Here is a 19,070-nt window from a genome sequence, read left to right as displayed (position 1 = left end):
GGTACATTTTCTCCATCTTCACAGCCCCACCATTCTTACTTGAGAGTATGATTCAACAGAAGTTTCCAGGCTAAAACCGTTCAATAATATTTTCATCAATACTAGAATGATAGTAAGTAACATTACAAAACATCAGAGACCAAAAACGTTTCTTTGTTGGAGCCCAAGATTTTAACTTATTCTTCATTACCTGAAAATAGTGCTCATGCAGCCTCTTTAGGAAAAAAAATTCTGGAGATGAATAACTCCCTCCTTAATTCTTCACCCAAGACTATTCCTTCACACTTACAGTCCGATGTTTTGTTGTTTTCATCCATTTGATATTGCAGGCACCAAGAGTCATCTTTCCTTTGGTGATCTAGTATAACAATCTCTTACACATTTTGCTAGTTGTTCGATAAATATTTTGTAAATTTTTCCACGGTATGTATGCACTGTTATTTGTAGTTCCAGTTCTAAAGGTTTTATTAGGGAATGAACATTGTCATCTTAAAAGAACAATTTCTCAGTGCTTCATAAACAGCTCTAAATGCTGGTTGCTCATCATCATGGTAAACACCCCTGTTCCCATGAAGAATACATTCCTTCTTCTGCTTCTTGGCAACTGCTTCCATATAGAGTATGATCTGGACGACACTTCCATTGACACGGAAAAACAAAAAGGCTTTCTGGATTATGAAAAAACGTTATATTTAACAGATCTTGATCACCCATGTAATGTCTAGTTTGTATTTTTTAAGCCATGTCATAAGTCTATCTTCCCATTGTATTCACACAGTTGTCATATCATTCTTGAAACACTTCAGTCTCATTCGAGTCATGTTTGTCAACATAACTCCAGAGTTTACTCCAGTTTTTCAATATTATGGATGCCTAGCAAAGAGACTATACCATCCTATTCTAGGTTCCTCATGTTCTGGTGCCATTGCAGCAACTCGTGTGGAATTAAATTTCTTTAATAAAGACCAAATATCATCAACGGGTCGTAAAAAACGGCTATCAGTGTCGGCATACAATTGGGAGTCAACTTCTTTCAGGATTAAAGGCAGGAAGGATCTCTGCAAAGCACCTGGTTTAGTTTTTCCACTCTGCTGCACTCTCACTTGGAAAGGTTATGGGGTGTATTGTATAATTAAATATTTGGAGAAATGACCCCTGTCACGTCTTCCTTTAAAGCTATGATGTAGCTGATCTTCAGCAAAAATCTGGAATTGAAGAGGTTTGCTGCTGAAAATGATAGCTGACTTCAACATGGTCATAGTTTCTTCCAGTCTTTCACCACAGGCAACTACAGCTAGATGCATTTTTTCAACAGGCTGTATTTTCAGTCTACACCTGTCCCACCCGCTGGAATGCGCCACGGGGCCCGCGCTGCCCGCGACTCTCACTGCACCGCGTCCTCCACCCGCGAGCCAGGAAGCCACCGCAGCCTGCGGCTTCCAGCCACAGCCTCCCTCTTCTTCCTCCAGCGACTTGGCCAGCTGGCTGAAGGCATAAAGAAGGGAGCAGAAGCTGCAGGCCAGACACAGTGCCACCAGGCGCGAGTAGCGCCGCATCGCCCCAGCCGCGCTCCTCAGTCTCTGTCTCGCCGCGCCTTCGCTGGGTGAACTGGAGCGGAGGCAGCCTACTTCTGGAAATTTTTTTTCTCCATGGATTCAGCAGCAGTGTCTAAAGGAAAAAATTTCATCAATCAATAATTTATATTTATTTTAATATAAAGATAAAACACTGCGAACCAGTGGAACTGGATAGAAAGTAATTCAATTTTACAATATACAACCATTTTTCAGGCTCTTGTATTAAACATAAAAGAGCCATATATATTTCTGTGGAATTCTCCTTTTATTTAATAATTCATTATCACCAAAATAGTTTAACGAGACTGTTTTGTAAGAGGCAGTGGTTGCATTCAAAAATTAGAATAGGAAAAATGACTTGTAAAATTTTAATATTTTATTTTATTTTTGAGATGGAGCCTCACTCTGCCATCCAGGCTGGAGTGCAGTGGTGCAATCTCGGCTCACTACAACCTCTACCTCCAGGGTTCAAGTCGTTCTCCTTCCTCAGCCTCCTGAGTAGCTGAGATTACACATTTGTGCCACCATGCCTGGCTAATTTTTGTATATTTAGTAGAGAACGGGTTTCACCATGTTGGCCAGGCTGGTCTCGAACTGCCAACCTCAGGTGATCCACCTGCCTCAGCCTCCCAAAGTGCTGAGAGTACAGGAGTGAGCCATCACACCCTGGCAAAATTCAACATTTTAAACTACCACTTATTATATTCACTCTATGATTTGACACATCTTTTTTGGTGGCCACAAAATTATAAAATGGATACAGAATGGTCTCTTCAAAAAATTAGGGAAGTTCTTTCTTTCTTTTCTTTTCCCTTTTTTTCTTTTTCTTTCTTTCTTTCTTTTTTTTTTGAGACAGACTCCCTTTCTGTCACCCAGACTAGAATGCAGCAGTGCGATCTCTGCTCACTGCAACCTCTGCCTCCCAAGTTTAAGAAATTCTCTGCCTCAGCCTCCCAAATAGCTGGGATTACAGGCTCATGCCACCATGCCCAGCTAATTTTTTTTTTCTATTTTTAGTAGAGACAAGGTTTCGACATCTTGGGCAAGCTGGTCTTGAACTCCTGACCTCGTGATACACACTCCTTGGCCTCCCAAAATCCCAAAATCACGCCTGGGATTACAGGCTTGAGCCACCGCGCCCAGCCGGAAGTTCTTTCTTCTTAAAAGGATTATAAAAATAATTCGCACTGGCATGACACTTTAACTAATACAGATTGACATTTTTGATTCAAATAACCCATTTGTACATCTAAATTAATTTTGGCCAGTATGTGTGTGTGCATGTGTGTGTGTGTAGATGTGTGTGTGGATGTGTGGGTATAAATGGCAGTAAAGGGTAAAACGGAAGGTGAAAAAAAGGGAGATGGTCTAACATTTTAAACACATTTTTTAAATACTCAAAACATATGTGCTAAAAAAAAAATGGTGTGGTAAAAACAAAATACTGCAAACTAGAAAAAAGACTTAGTCCCCCCGTCCAGTCCTGTCCCATCCCGCTGCCGCACCCGCTAGCCATGAGCTCCAAGCAGTTCAACAAGGGCCCCTCCTACAGGCTTTTTGCAGAGGTCAGGAACCTGCTTCTGTCCAAATATGACCCCCAGAAGAAGGCAGAGCTGCTCAGCTGGATCGAGGGACTCACCAGCCGCTTCATCTGCCCCACTTCCAGAAAGGCCGGAAGGACGGGATTATCTTAGGCACACTCATGAACAAGCTGCAGCCGGGCTCAGTCTCCAAGATCAACCGCTCCTTGCAGAATTGGCACCAGCTAGAAAACTTCCCCAGCTTCATCAAGACCATGGTCAGCTACAACATGAACCCCGTGGACCTATTTGAAGCCAAGGACATGTTTGAGAGTGGGAATGTGAGGCAGGTGCAGGTGTTTCTTCTCGCCTTGGCAGGGAAGGAAGGCCAAGACTAAGGCGCTGCAGAGCAGGGGGGACATCAGTGACAAGTACTCGGAGAAGCAGGAGCAGAATTTCCAATACGCCATTATGAAGGCGGGCCAGTGCGTCATCCGGCTGCAGATGGGCACCAACAAATGCTTCAGCCAGCCAGGCATGACCGCGTATGGCACGAGAAGGCATCTCTACGACCCCAAGAACCACATCCTGCCCCCCCCGGACCACTCGACCATCAGCCTTCAGATGGGCACAAACAAGTGCGCCAGCCAGGTGGGCATGACGGCTCTCGGGACCGGCGGCACATCTATGATACCAAGCTCGGAATCGACAAGTGTGACAACTCCTCCATGTCCCTGCAGACAGGCTACACGCAGGGCGCCAACCAGATTGGCCAAGTCTTCAGCCTGGGCCGGCAGATATATGACCCCAAGTACTGTCCGCAAGGCCCAGTGGCCCACGGGGCTCCCTCGGGCTCCGGCGACTGCCCGGTCCCAGGGGAGGACGCTGAATATCCTCCTTACTACCAGAAGGAGGCCGGCTACTGAGGCTCCCCGCACGCTCTCTCCGCACGCGGTCTCCCGTCTGGGTGTTTGGGTCTCTCTGTTTTCTTTTCTTTTAACCTGTTCAGTGCTGCCAATCAACCGAGGGTCTGTGAGTGGCAGCGTGGGATCAGGCGGCAGGGCTTTTTGCCCCTCTTACTTTGGTTCCTTCTTAGGACTGAGCCACTGGACTGTAGGAGAAGAGGTCAAGGCCATATCCCGATGCGTGTAGGGTGACGATCCCCGCTGGCACATCCAGGCTGTGGGCCGAGCTGTGCTGGGGAGAAAAGACCTGGGCACGGAGGGAACCAGTCCCCGAAGGTTTCTGGTTGCCTCTTCTCTTCCCCCTTTTGTCAGCCGGTCAGTTTGTGGTTTCTGTAGCCGCAAAAGTTTCAGGACGTATTATCAAAAGAAAAAAAAAAAAAACTTTTTTTTCCCCGAGGATATTGTGCGGAGACAGTGGAGAGGGTGCTGGAAAAATGAGGGTGCTGGAAAAATGAGTCCTCTGGGAGAGGAGGCCCGGCCACGATGCTAAAATATCTCAGGATCCTGAGTGGCTGGATTTCCCTAGGAACCTCAGACCAGCAGACCTCAGACCCTCAGACCTACGCCGGGGCCCGGTAGGAAATTGAGGCCCGTACAAGGTAGTGGAATTCTGAGTTGTTAGTGCTAAGCCTGACCCCTCTCCATGCTAGCCGTGGCCCTCAGTGGGGTTTGTTTGTTTGTTTGTTTTTGAGGTGGAGTCTCACTCTGTCGCCGAGGCTTAAGCATAGCGGTGCGATATCGGCTCACTGCACCTCTTCCTCCCAGGCTCAAGTAATTCTCCTGCCTCAGCCTCCAGAGTAGCTGGGATTACTGGCACGCACCACCACGTCCAGCTAATGTTTTGTATTTTCAGTTGAGAAGGGGGTTTCACCATGTTGGCCAGGCTGTCTGGAACTCTTGCCGTCATGTTATCCTCAGAGAGAGTTAGCAGTCTAGATAAGCCAGAGCTGCTTGTATTTATTCAGAAATTGTATAATGTCCAAGGCTTGGAGCCAACACAATTGCTGGGTAATTAACATCATTGCTCCCCCTTACAGGGAGCAGTCTCATGCTCAGAGGTTCAAAAGTCAACTTCCTGATGACATAAGTAAACAAGCCTATTTAGATAAACTCCTTTACTTTTCGTTGCACCTGCTTCTTGCCCTTAGCCTCAGAGTAAGAGAATTATCTTCCTTCACCTTTATTCTCTCATGAAGCTTTTGCAAGACCTTCCAAACTTTCAAGAAGGCTTGTGTCTTTCCTTATAGCTTCTCCCACCACCGTGACCGATCTCCTACATCACTGGTCATTAGAGAAATGCAAACCAAAACCACAGTAAGATACTATCCCATGCCAGTTAGAATGGCAACCAATAAAAAGTCAGGAAACAATAGATGCTAGAGAGGATATGGAGAAATAGGAATGCTTTTACACTGTTGATGGGAGTGTAAGTAAGTTCAACTATTGTGGAAGGCAGTGTGATGATTTCTCAAGGATCTAGAACCAGAAATACCATTTGACCCAGCAATCCCATTACTGGGTTTCTACCCAAAGTATTATAAATCATTCTACATTTCTTTTTGAAATGGAGTTTCACTCTCGTCGTCCAGGTTGGAGTGCAATGGCATGATCTTGGCTCACTGCAACCAAGTGATTAAAGTGATTCCCTTGCCTCAGCTTCCTGAGTAGCTGGGATTATAGGCACCTGCCACCATGCCCAGCTAATGTTTGTATTTTTAGTAGAGACAGGGTTTCACCTTGTCAGCCAAGCTGGTCTCAAACTCCTGACCTCAGGTAATTCACCCATCTCAGCCTCCCAAACTGCTGGGATTACAGAAGTAAACCACCGCTCCCAGCCACCCTCTTTTCTTTTTATAGCTCATACTATGTTAACAAATTTTATCAATAGTAATTCAAAACATCTTCAGATTCTGTTCCTGTTTCACCACCATCACTACCACCCTGATCCAAACCACCATCTCTCCACTCTCCAGTTAGGTTTATTGCTATAGCAGCCTATCTGGTCTTCCTGCTTCCCTGTAGCCTTTTGCCTTCAGTCTATTCTAGTCTCTTCAATTAGGTTGGTTCTTTAAGAATATGTCAGACTGAGCCATTCTTCTGTTTAAACCCTCCAATGACTTCCCTCTCCATCCCACTCAATGTATTAGTTTCCTCAGGCTACTGTAACCAATTACCACCAACTGAGTATCTTAAAAGTACAGAAATTTATTCTCTCACTGTTCTGGAGGCTAGGAGTTGAAAGTAAGGTGTCATCAGGGTCATGGTCTCTCTGAAGCCTCCAGGGAAGGATCCTTCCTTGTCTTTTCCTAGCTTCTTACAGTTGCATCAATCCTTGGCATTCTTTGGCTTGTAGTTACATGGCTCCAATGTCTTCCTTCATCTTCACATACCTTATCCACTGCGTGTTTTTCCAAATATCCTCGTTCTTACTAGCACACTAGTCATTGATAAGGGTCCATCTGAATCCACTTAATTTGATTGACTAGGGAAGGTTTTATTTCCAAGTAAGGTCATATTTACAAGTACTGAGAGTTGGGACTTGAACATCTTTTTGGGGAAGACCAAATTAAAATCACAGTACTCAAATCCAAAGCCCTTACCATGCACACATCTCCAGTCCTTTGGTATTTGAAGTGTGATACGCAGACCAGTAGCACCAGCATCCCCTGAAACTTGTAAGAAATATAAACACTCCAAACCACCTGAATCAGAATCTTTATTTTAATGTGAAACCTAAGTGATTTATATGCAAATTAGAATCTGAGAAGCATACCCCTCAAAACGACCTGCCTACTTTTCTTATTATTTCATCTGCTCCTCACTCCATATCACTCTGTCATTACTCTGCTCATGTCATATTGGCCTTTTTGATATTCCTGTAGTGCCTGGACTATTCCTCCCCCAGATATTTGCGTGGATTATTTACTCACCTGCACCAGATATAAAGATATAGTTATTATATATAGTGATATATATTCATACATATATTATAACTTCAGTGCAGTTGTTCCTGGATATTCTATTTTAAATATACATCCTATCAACCCATTCTTCTTCCTTGGTTTTTTTTTCTTTTTTTATTCAAAAGTATTTATTTCCACAAATTTTTATCCATAGCTAAATATTAAAGTGACTATTCCAAGCATTTTTCATAAACAAAGCTGTAGTTTACAGATTTGTTCAAAGTGGAAAAATATTTTCATCAGTAGTCTGTCCTCCATGGTGTTAGGTTCACCCCTGAATATGTTCTGAACTCTTCTGGAGAGGCAGCCCTTCATCTAAATGTCAGTGGGTGGCAAGATGTTATATTAAAATCTGGATTATTCTGATAAAGTGTCACTTCAGAAAGTAGCTGAGTTTCATTTCTGGTTGATCCCCTTTGTTAGAATTAGGAACTTTTTTTTTTGAAAAACAATCTTTTGTATCTAACAACCTTTATAATAATAAAAAACCCTGTCCTGTGTTTGTCATTGGCATTAACCTCTGTCTACACCCTCTAATTCTGTAATTATGGCACCAGTGGGTACAAAAGGTGAATTATGGTTATTTGGTTCATGCAACAAATTAATTGGAGAAACTGATGACAAATATTCTGTGAAGAACTACAAGGTCTTGCCCCATGTTATCACATTTTAGTGACCATTTAGTTATGTAGGCATTATACAAATGCCTCAATTTAGGACACCCTTGCTGTCTTAGTAGGTCAAGTGTATGAAAATTTACTTTATGCAGAAGAAATAAATTCTAATTTATTGGTTACTGGAATCTTAATGTATGAAGGCTCTAAGTAAATATTTGATGATTGATGGTAGCAGCGTTAATGTTTAAATGTTCCAAGCTCCCAGTTTTGTTTTCTGTTTTTACAGAAGCCTTAAAATTTGGTACTAGGGAAATGGAAAGGGAAAAATGTCTACCTTGGGGTGTAATCTGCCTCCCAGGAGAACCTACAGGTTCTAGAACTCTAACTGCAACTATGATGGCACAGGGAAAATGCATGTATGTAATATTCTTGTCGGCTTCAGCAACAACTCATGTATACATACACATTTACTATAAGTAAACATGTCCCATATAATACTTAAAACACAAGTGTTTGATCTATAAATATTTGATTCTTAATATTTAAAATGCTTCTAATGTTTCAAAAGACAAAACTCCACCATGATGTCACATTGAAGAATAAAATTATTCCCACAGCAACACTTATTTCAGAGAAACAATTGATAGTCAGTCATCTTAGTAACCACTAAAGGCACCTGGTAGGAAAAGTGTCATCTAAATTTTAAATATTAAAAAATTAAAGAGACATCTAATGCAGAGTTCAAACCTTTATGTTGAATTGTTAAAGAGTCATTACTGGTTTCATGATGCTGATAAGTGTTTGAGTTGAAATGATTTTTAAAAATGCAGAGAAAATGCTAACAAAATATTATATATTTCCCCTAAAGATGCTTCTTCTAACCTCCAAGTATTAAGCAAGACAGACCTAAATATTAAGTACGTATGAAGTATATATTTATTAGTCATCTATAAATTTTAAGTACAATTCCAGTGATATACCTTTATCTTTTGGAAGAGAAGAACTAAATCTGCCATTTCTTAGGCTAAATGGACTATTCATAAGGTCCTTCCCTCCCCATTTATTCTAATTGCCAAGCTTTTATTCAGTAAGCTGTTGGCACCTACTGATTAACCAGTGACAGCAGAGAGTAGTGACCAAGAGACACGAAGAGAATGATGGTGTAAGACAGTATATAAGGAGCCACTGACCAAGAGACACGAAGAGAATGATGGTGTAAGACAGTATATAAGGAGCCACTGTGTTTGTGGAACCACTGCATGTCAAAACTCCTTAGCACTCTAACAAGGCATTTTTGGTCTTTTAAGATTAAGGACAGTGCTTACATAAGAGACTCAGTTTCAAACTAAAGTGCATCAAAAAGCAAATTATACTTCACAAACAACTTTAAAGAGGTAGCCACAAACCGAGTTGTTTTAGATTGGCCTTCTAAATGAAGTCAGCACATGGATCCATGTGTGAGTGTCATGGACGTCAGTGATTATGTAACTGTAACTGAAAGAAAAAGGCACAGCTCTGCAGACACCCAAGAGAAGCTGGCATGTTTAATGTGGATGTGGAGGGGATAATGCCCATGGCAACTGATTGGAACACAACTGTCAGCAGCCTTAACACAGGCTAAGACTGGGTTAAGCCCCAGGAGATGCAGAGAACGACTGAGGAAGCTGTGCTCTAAGGGCACAGTACAGAAGGTAGCTTGCAGTGTGCCGTGTTTCCGAGAGCCTTTTAAATTGGGTGGTTGAGTAAAGGAGGGTGGAGGCAGGCTGTTCTACTTCCAATCCATGGATAAATCTCATTTTCTCAATGTAATACAGAGGCTGTTCTTCTATGACTTGCAAACACTATTTGTTCTTATCATGGAAAACAGCATACTGCTATCAAGAAATAGGGAAAAGACAGTAAAAAAAAATGTGTGGAAAGAATATGGAATACCATGCAGCCATAAAAAATGATGAGTTCATGTCCTTTGTAGGGACATGGATGAAGCTGGAAACCATCATTCTCAGCAAACTATCGCAAGGACAAAAAACCAAATGCCACATTTTCTGACTCATAGGTGGGAATTGAACAATGAGAACACTTGGACACAGGAAGCTGAACATCACACACCGGGGCCTGTTGTGGGGTGGTGAGGGGATGGGGGAGGAATAGCATTAGGAGATATACCTAATGTAAATGATGAGTTAATGGGTGCAGCAAACCAACATGGCAGATGTATACATATGTAACAAACCTGCACATTGTGCACATGTACCCTAGAACTTAAAGTATAATAAAAAAAGTGTGGAAAGAATAATATGGGTTTCTAACTGAATGCTTGCTTTTGAAGAGCCCAGAAGCAAACAAACAAAAAATTCTAAGAGCAGCAAACATCTATGTCTGTTATATTACTGAATTACTTTTTTAAAATCCTTATTTCATAGGAGAGATATTTACAATTTTGAATTACAATGTTTGAAAAACGTTGAAAATAACCTGAAAGGGGAAAGTTGACCTAAGCCATTTTATTCTCTTAAAAAACCCCAAACTTTTGTATAATAGTAATCCCTGAACTGATTATTTTTGAAGGTTTTTCAGATAATCTGATGTGCGAGTTTAGTTTGTTTTACTATTTAGTTGTTGGAATAGTAGAGCATTATATGATGCTCTTACTGGAGGCTTAATGGTATTAAGAGATTAAAAGCTTTCACGTTGTTTGGTTTTTACATCTATAAATAAAACAAGTTGTTATCATTTTCTAATATTTAGCTTATATACATTTTTGTGAAAGTTTTGTGGCACTTGGAAAGTGTATGGACTAGCATCAGAAACAAATTATTTTTCCATCTTTCTCACTTGGAGTTTCAGATAGCAGCATTTTAATCATCTCGTCCATTAAACCAGGATTACACAAAAGCGTTTGAGGACACTGAGGACTGGCACTTCTAATTTTGCTTCAGAAACCAGTACTCAAAATGTCTGGTTTGGAGGTCAGTTACACTGCTGTCTTTGTATAATCAGCCATTAAAAAATATTTTGGGGACATTTCTCAGAAGTCTCATCCCCATATTTTTGTTCTTAACACAACTCACCACAAATTCTACCACACCTATGGTTGGCAAACTTTGGGAAATATCAGTATATGACATTATCATGGTTATTAGTACTATTATTTGTTAAAAGCCCTTTGAAGGCAATTTATGTGACTTATATATAGTTAGTATTTTAATTTGGACATTCTCCAGTTATATGCAAAGATTAAAACTCAGCAGCTTCATTTTATAGAATTGGCATCTTTTATACGGCTATGGGGACTGCTGGTTGTCTATAAATTATTATGTATATTTGTTGGAATGAAATCAAACTTAAAATCTTCCATATTTCAAGTGTTTTTATTCTGAGCAGTAGATACAAAAAATAATACCATAGTTGTGTCTAATTCTGTATAGTTCAGCACCCTCCACAGTCTGTCAATCTCTGATTTGATCTACTTTTACCAGATTTAACAGATCCTTGAATTTACTTTACTGTATGTACTTCCCTTTTGCTCACATTGGGAATCAAACTAAACATGCCTCTACTTCATTGACGAACTCCAGATTGAGACATGCTGGGATTGACTGCATGGTTAGGGAAGATGGATAAAATGGAAACAAAACAGGAAACATGTGCTTGGCATCTAATAGCAGTTGCTGAGGGTCATTCTGCTCTTGTAGTTGTGCCTGGAACGTTTGTATAAAGGCCACTGTTACCTTTTCTTCAAATTCATTCAGGGGAGGATAAAAGTAAAATTTTGACAATCTGCTGGGTGCTGAGAGAGATACACAGGGAGCAGATGGCCTCTGCCTCCTCCTGGGTTTTCTTCTTTAATTGCAGGAGCTGGGCTGCTTGGATCAGAGGTTCCATGGTCTGAACTACTCCACTCTGGTGAAGGTTTCTTCCCCAAAGCCACTCCTCAAGCTGACTTATATTGTACCTGAGTTGCATGCCTGTGCTCCAAGAGCAGACGTCCTTCCGCAGGAGCAGGTTGTTAAGAGTCACTGCGTTGATCATGTAGAAGAGCTGTTTGAATACCTGCAGGATGATCTCAGGGTCCAAGCCCTGGTCACACATGACTGTATGAAAGGCATTCATCTGGCAGATGATAGCTTCCAGGCAGTATGAGTTGTTCCCATCTGCCATGCTGGAGGAGCACTTCTGGGAGCCAGTGGGCTTCACACCAGATAGACCCTGAATGCTCTCATTTTCCAACATAGCAGAAAATATCTTCGGCTGTAACACACCCTCAGCAATTTTAAAGAGCTGCTGGTAGATCTGAATGGAAAGGTCATTCAATACCTGATGGTATTTGGTGAGGTCAAAGTTCTTAAGGCAGTGTTCGTTGTGCTTTGCAGTATTCTGAGTCATGAAGCCCTCATCCCCGCTGTAACGCTCAGACAGTGAAGAAGGCCGCAGGTGTTGGATAACAAGAATGGCGTCATCTCAAAGTCATCAATGTGCTTCTTCAGGACTTTCTTAATGCCGTTGGTGGTGGAGGTCATCAGGGAGTGCACCTTGAGATCATCGTTGGTGTGGTCCGCCAGCTGGATGCACATGTAGAGGATGTAGGCAGGGAGACAGGACACTGTGTCCAACAGCATCTGGGGCTTCAAGTCTGTCACCAGGTTGAAGATGAGGAGGGCCTCACCCTCTTTGTGGCACTCCAACATGCCCTGGAAATCCTTTTCTTTCCACTGAACTGTGACCTGCCTATTGAACTCATGGCACTTCCTCTCACTCTGGGCCAACGCCTGGGCAGCTTCTTCATGTAAATCTTCAGTTGCTTTTAGAGCTTCCTCTCATTCTTTTCCTCTGACTTTATTTTTCACCACAGAACTTCCTATCAACTAGTATGTTGAATATTTTGCTTATTAACTTTGTTTATTGTCTTCCCCCTCAATTAGAATATTAGCTACTTGAGTACAAGGATTTGAGCCTGTTACATTCACTGCTGAATTTTAGGCTCCTGGAAGATACTCAGCATTCAATAGAGACCATACAATAAATATGTGTCAAATAAATGAGTCTGTAAGTTCATCAATTTAATTGCCCATATGCATTAACTTTTGCCCATATACATCCAATAACTCTTGTTATATGAAATCAGCTGTACTATTTGCTTCATGTAACACTTTTAAAATATATGTGTGTATATAAATATATAGAGATCATAGACCTAACTCCATCTATATATGTGTGTGTTATATATATAAATATATATACACATATATATGACTGACATATATATAAATATGTACACACACATATATATATGACTGATATATATATCTATCTTGTGTAAGTGGAATCAGGCAGTATTCAAACATACTTTCAATTAGTAATGACTGTAGTTTAAATAAGAGAAAGTTGAAAGCTTCTGATAGTTTAAATAAGAGAAAGCAAAAAAAAAAAAGAAAGCAAACATCACTACTACTAGTATTTGGGGAAAAAGATTACAAATAGAGATATTATGATAAAAGTGTACAATATTTTTTATGTTTGTGCACTTAGATCCATGTTCAAACTTTGAACATGTGAATATGAACTTTGTGCACTAGATCCATGTTCAAACTTTGAACATGTGAAACATTTGAATATGTGCTACAGTATGCCATTTATAAAGACTGAAAATAATAGTTTCTAAACATTATTGTTTATTTAGCAACCTCATAAACTTGGTTTCAAAAATACCTGAATTACATAGCATAATCCCAGTGCTGCAGAACAGATCAGTGGCTGCCAAGGGTTAGGGTTGGTTGGTAGATGTGATTAGTGAGGGATAACTTGAAAACATGTACTTTCTTTGTGGTGATAGAGCAGTTCTGCATCCAGATTATGGTAATGGTTACATAAATCCACATTTCATAGATCTATACACACACATCACACATACATTCAAACACAACTGTAAATGTAAAATCTTTAGAAATATGAATAGGGTCGGAACCTGAGTTAATGGTATGGAAACAATATCGATTTCCTGATTTTGGCAACGTACTAGGTTAAGTTAGATATAATCATTGAGGAAAGTTGCCTGAAAATAGCATGGTCACTCTTTTTGCTTCTTTTTTAACTTCTTATGAGTCAAATTATTTTAAAACAAAAGGTATTAAACAAAGACAAAAATTTGAAAGTTCAAAAATCAAAGCCCATATGAATTTGGACATATTATTTGATTTCTTTTGTAGACCTTGATTTCTTCACCTGTAAAAATGGAATAATAGTATGATTCCTATCTCATTATTGTCATGCTTAAATCATACCACTTATGTAAGTGCCTATATATGTATATATATGTATATATATATACACACACACACATATATCTGTATATATGACTGACTTTGACTGACTTAGGTGTATGTTTAAGATGCAGAAATTGGAATTTACCAGAACATTTGTGTGTTGATTTGTTCTTATGTTTCACCAACTGTCATGGTAAAGGACACCTTAGCCCCACTTCGTAGTATGAAAATACATAAATGCTTCTATTTGCCCTAAATTTCTCTTGGTTAAGCTTTATACATTTTTTTGTTTATGACATAGAAATATGATCACAAAGCACATGTGTACCACGATACAAATGTCATGTAATTTGTCTCTGTATTATGTTTTCTTTCCCTTTATGTCTTTTCAAGCTAACAATTCCTAATCTCCTAATACAGTGGGCCTTTCAAGTACTTACTTCTTTAGATAGTCATGTTCTTTTAACTAGAATCCCACAGATAAAGTTATCAAAGCATGGAAAAGGATGAAGAACCTTGACTCCTTCCCCTCTCCATCCCCCACTGAATTCAATTCATCCCAACCTTGTATTTGCTTTGTTCTTCTGGAAAATAAAATATAGTCGTCACCCTCAATAAATATACAATCTAGTTAGAGAGATATGACTTCAGGGTAGGATTTCTTGGTTTTGATTTTAATTATCTTCCTTTAGATATTTGGAAAGACCAAAATGCTGTATGCTTGTGGACTGCAAGCAGTATGAGTGGAAAACAAAAGTAATAAATGTTACTTATGACTTTATTATAATGTTAGGATTGTTAATAGTTAACAATTACTTACTGAAGGAAGATTTAAATTGAATGGGAAAATTTTAAAAAAGAAATGAATCCATAAAGTTTAGGACCCAGAATCTACTGAGCTAAAAACTCAATGAGAGTTAATTCTCTGTTGGTGTTGTAGCAATTCTTGAGGTTATTTGTGAAGACTCACATGAGAGCTAAACAATAAAAGAGGACTGAGACCATTTCAAGGGATAGAGAACACCTTCCTTTCTTGTTCAGATGATGCTCTGACACATTGCTGTTTATTTTCACTCCCTCTTTTTAAACAAACTTCCACTTAGGAACTTAAAAACCACCTGTAAACCAATAGCCACAAAATAAGTGGGGAACTCAGTGTTTAAGCATTAATGTTCACCAGACATGGTACTGGGCACTTACATAAATGGTATGGTTTAAGCATGACAATAATGAGATAGGAATTGTACTATTATTCCATTTTTACTGGTGACGAAATTAAGGTCTACAAAATAAATCAAATAAGATGTTCAAATTCATAAGGGCTTTGATTTTAGAAATTTTAGATTTTTTGTCTTTGTTTAATACCTATTATTTTTAAATAATTTGAGTCACAAGAAGTTAAAAAGTAGTAGAAAGAATGACTCTGTTATTTTCAGCCAACTTTCCCCAATGATTATATCTAACTTAACCTAGTACATTGCCAAAATCAGGAAATTGATATTGTTTCCATACCATTAACTCAAGTTCAGACCCTATTCATATTTCTAAGGATTTTACATGTACTCTTGTGTAGGTATGTGTGAGTGTATGTGTGATGTGTGTGTACAGATCTATGAAGTGTGGACTTATGTAACCATCACCATAATCTGGATGCAGAACTGCTCTATCACCACAAAGAAAGTACATGTTTTCACGTTATCCCTCACTAATCACATCTTCCAACCAACCCTAACCTTTGGCAGCCACTGATCTGTTCTCCAGCCCTAGAACTATGCTATGTAAATTAGGTATTTTTGAAGCCAAAGCTCATGAGGATGCTAAATAATAATGTTTTATAAAATGTTATTTTCAGTCTTTATAAATGGCATACTTTAGCACATATTGAAATGTGCTATACATGTATAGGTGGCAAAGTTTGAATGTGGATCTAAGTGCACAAATGTAAAAAATATTGTACACTTTTATCACAATATCCCTATTTGTAATATTTTCCCCCAAAAGCTAGTAGTGGTGATGTTTGCTTTCTCTTATTTAAACTATCAGAATTATAGTCATTACTAATTGAAAGTATGTTTAAATACTGCCTGATTCCACTTACGTAAGGTATCTAAAATTGTTAAACTCCTAGAAAGAGAGTAGAATACTTGTTGCTAGGGTCTGGAAGGAGGGGAAATGGAGGTTGTTATTCAATGGATATAAAATTCAGTTATAACAGATGAATAAGTTCTAGAGATCTGCTGTCAACAGAGCACTTATAGTTAACAAGATTGTATTGTGCAGTTAAAAATTTATTAAGAGGATATGTCTCATGTTAAACATACTTACTTCATTAACAGAAAAAATGTAATATTTTACACATAAAATTACATGTGTGTCTGAATCTCACATTTCACTTCACAAATTGAACTGGTGCTAAAAAGGTATTTTTGTATTGAAAAATATCTAACTGAAGGAAAAGTTACAAATGAGTGATCATTCACAAATAAAATATAATCCTAGGGACCGCTGTTTTTCCATTTTGAATACCCTCCACAATTAGTAATTAACACAATTAATAATTATGTTGACTCAATGCAAAATAATGATTTCTGAAGAGGCAATAGAAAGTAGAGAATAAGTCCATTCTTGAGAAAATTTGTAATTAGTCAAAGTAATTTTTTCATCCTCTTTTCTTATTTAAACCTCAAGTACTCTCTGCCATTCTGTGCTCTTCTTTCTGGGGTAAAATATGCCAGCTATCCACAGAGTCAGGGCATTCTCTAACCACTCCTCCCTAGAGATGCCTACAGACTTTTACTCAGCTAGACTGTCTTGTTGCCTGTCTTCATATCAACTTCGCAAGACCTGTGGCCCATTCTCTTAGGCCTTTGCAGGGCAGTGCATAATATATTCCATGCTAATTATCTAATGAGGTTCACTAAATTAATCTTTTATTATACCACATAAAATACTGTTAGATCTAACAGTACAAAAATTTCCAATTATGGACCGGGCACGGTGGTTCACGCCTGTAATCCCAGCACTTTGGGAGGCCGAGACGGGTGGATCACGAGGTCAGGAGATTGAGGCCATCCTGGCTAACACGGTGAAACCCCGTCTCAACTAAACATACAAAAAATTAGCCAGGCGCGGTGGCGGGCGCCTGTAGTCAGTCCCAGCTACTCGCGATGCTGAGGCAGGAGAATGGCGTGAACCCAGGAGGCAGAGCTTGCAATCTCCCCAGATTATGCCACTGCACTCCAACCTGGGTAACAGAGGGAAACTCTGTCTCAAAAAAAAAAAAAAAAAAAAAAAAATTCCAATTACATCACTCCTTTGAATTACATCCTAAGGCTAATTTAAAGATGGTATCACAAAAATAGAAATGATAGCTTCAGAAAATGGTCCCAATTTTCACTGCACTGTGGCTAAGACCACCTTGCCACTCATCATTATAGAATGCCTTTCAGGTAACATAATGAGAGCCATTTTTAAAATGGAACCTTACTATACCCATGTGACAGGCAGAGGGCCTCTATTATTATTCATAGTTTACAGATGAAGCAGTTAGATTTGCCCCAGGTCACTGGCTTATTAAATGACAGGCTAAGACAGAAACAAGTTTTAATCTCAAATAAGACCATAAAGAAGAGGATTGATCCAAATGAATTATAAAATTTTCTTACAGCCCCAGTAACAATAATAGATAAGCTAATGATTTCTTTAATAAAAATCTGATATGACAAGTAGAATGTGACATAATCAACATGATCAATTCATCAGATTTGGGTAGTAGTTTGGTAGCTAAATGTTGGATACTCTTGGACATAAAGATGACAATATTTACGACAATAAAGATGACCATTCCAGAGTTTCAGGATTTCTACAGAGAGAGAGATGAAGAAAATTTCTGAAGTTATTGAAACTGTGTGAAGATGAATTATTTGGTTGATGAACAGCTATCATTCTAAATGGACTTCACTTTCTGAAAAAATAATGCATAAGGATGAAATATGTATTGAATGAAAATTATATTTTGTTTTTCCATTTTTTACCTAATAAAAAATCAGAAAAACAGATTTTTTTTTTTAAAAAAAGAAAAGGTGACTATAATAGACAATGGATACTAGTAGAGGCAGTAGGGAGGGCAGCCAGGGTTGAAAAACTACAGGGTACTGGGCTTCGTATCTGCATTATGAGATAAATCATACCCCAAACCTCAGCATGGCACAATGTACCCGGGTAACAAACCTGCCTACATACCCCCTGTATCTAAAATACAATTTGAATTTTAAAAAAGCTAAAAAGTAAATAAATGATATCACTACTATTTGAGTAGGACATTATTTTAATTTGTTTGGGCTGCCATAACATATTTCCATAGACTAGATAGTTTAAATAAAAGAAATATACCTTCTCACAAGACTAGAGGCTAGAAGAGTCCAAGATCAAGGTGCTATCAAGGTTGGCGTCTTCTCCGGCCTCTCTCCTTGGTTTGTAGAGGGCTATCTTTTCTATGTACCTTCACTTCATCTTCCCTCTGTACGTGTTTGTGTTCAAATTTCCATTTTAGGTTAATTACTTCTTTAAAGACCATGTCTCCAAATACTGTCACTGTATTTTAGGTACTGGTAGTTAGGAACTAAGTATATGAATTTTGAGTGAACATAGGAGGCAAGGGTAAAACACAGCAATTATTTAAAAGGCTATTGCATTATCCAAAGGAAAAATTTTTCTAACTGGACTAGAATACCAGTTATGAGATTCAGTAATTATAAAAGTTATGTAAAGAGAGGACTTGTGCTGCTCATCAATGTTTTTTCATGAAATCCTCCAAACAACATTTTAGATTTCCTATGGTTTTCCCCCATGTTAACTGTTATCCATGAATTACATCACCCAACTGGATATTCAAAAGGTAGAATTCAATGCAGGCATGTCTGATTCCAAAGATCACATTCTATCCTCCATAGCATGCTTCCTGGAGGTTGACTTTTATCCTCTTAGAGTTATTTAATAGTAAGTGAATAAAGATATGTTAATTAGGAAGCCTTTGATCATAGAGTGATTATATATGTTTTCCTAAAGATATAATGTATATTTAGTTTGCTTTTATATAGAATACATATCAGTAGTAACTAGGCTTGAACTGAGGCTTTTTGTACAACAGTTCTTTATTTAGTCTC

At 38.9% G+C, this 19,070-nt stretch overlaps 1 protein-coding gene and 2 pseudogenes across 1 annotated transcript; 1 reads left to right on the top strand and 2 right to left on the bottom strand.

Moving 5' to 3' along the window:
• Positions 1-339: 339 nt before the first annotated feature.
• On the bottom strand, positions 340-1,556 carry LOC129053379 (glucoside xylosyltransferase 1-like; annotated as a pseudogene).
• A 1,535-nt stretch (positions 1,557-3,091) lies between these two features.
• LOC129053378 (calponin-2-like) lies at positions 3,092-4,023 on the top strand (annotated as a pseudogene).
• Positions 4,024-4,173: 150 nt separating this feature from the next.
• On the bottom strand, positions 4,174-18,481 carry LOC129053340 (unconventional myosin-Vb-like). Its single transcript, XM_054545379.1, is given in 5 exon segments — positions 4,174-4,392; positions 11,203-11,407; positions 11,409-12,054; positions 12,057-12,456; positions 18,407-18,481. Coding segments are annotated over 5 exon segments (1,545 nt in total).
• Between the last annotated feature and the right edge of the window lie 589 nt (positions 18,482-19,070).

Source organism: Pongo abelii, chromosome Y (genome assembly GCF_028885655.2).
Source record: "Pongo abelii isolate AG06213 chromosome Y, NHGRI_mPonAbe1-v2.0_pri, whole genome shotgun sequence".
Lineage (NCBI taxonomy): Eukaryota > Metazoa > Chordata > Mammalia > Primates > Hominidae > Pongo > Pongo abelii.
Note: the sequence above shows the minus strand (reverse complement) of the source record. Positions and strands in the feature narration are given on the sequence as shown.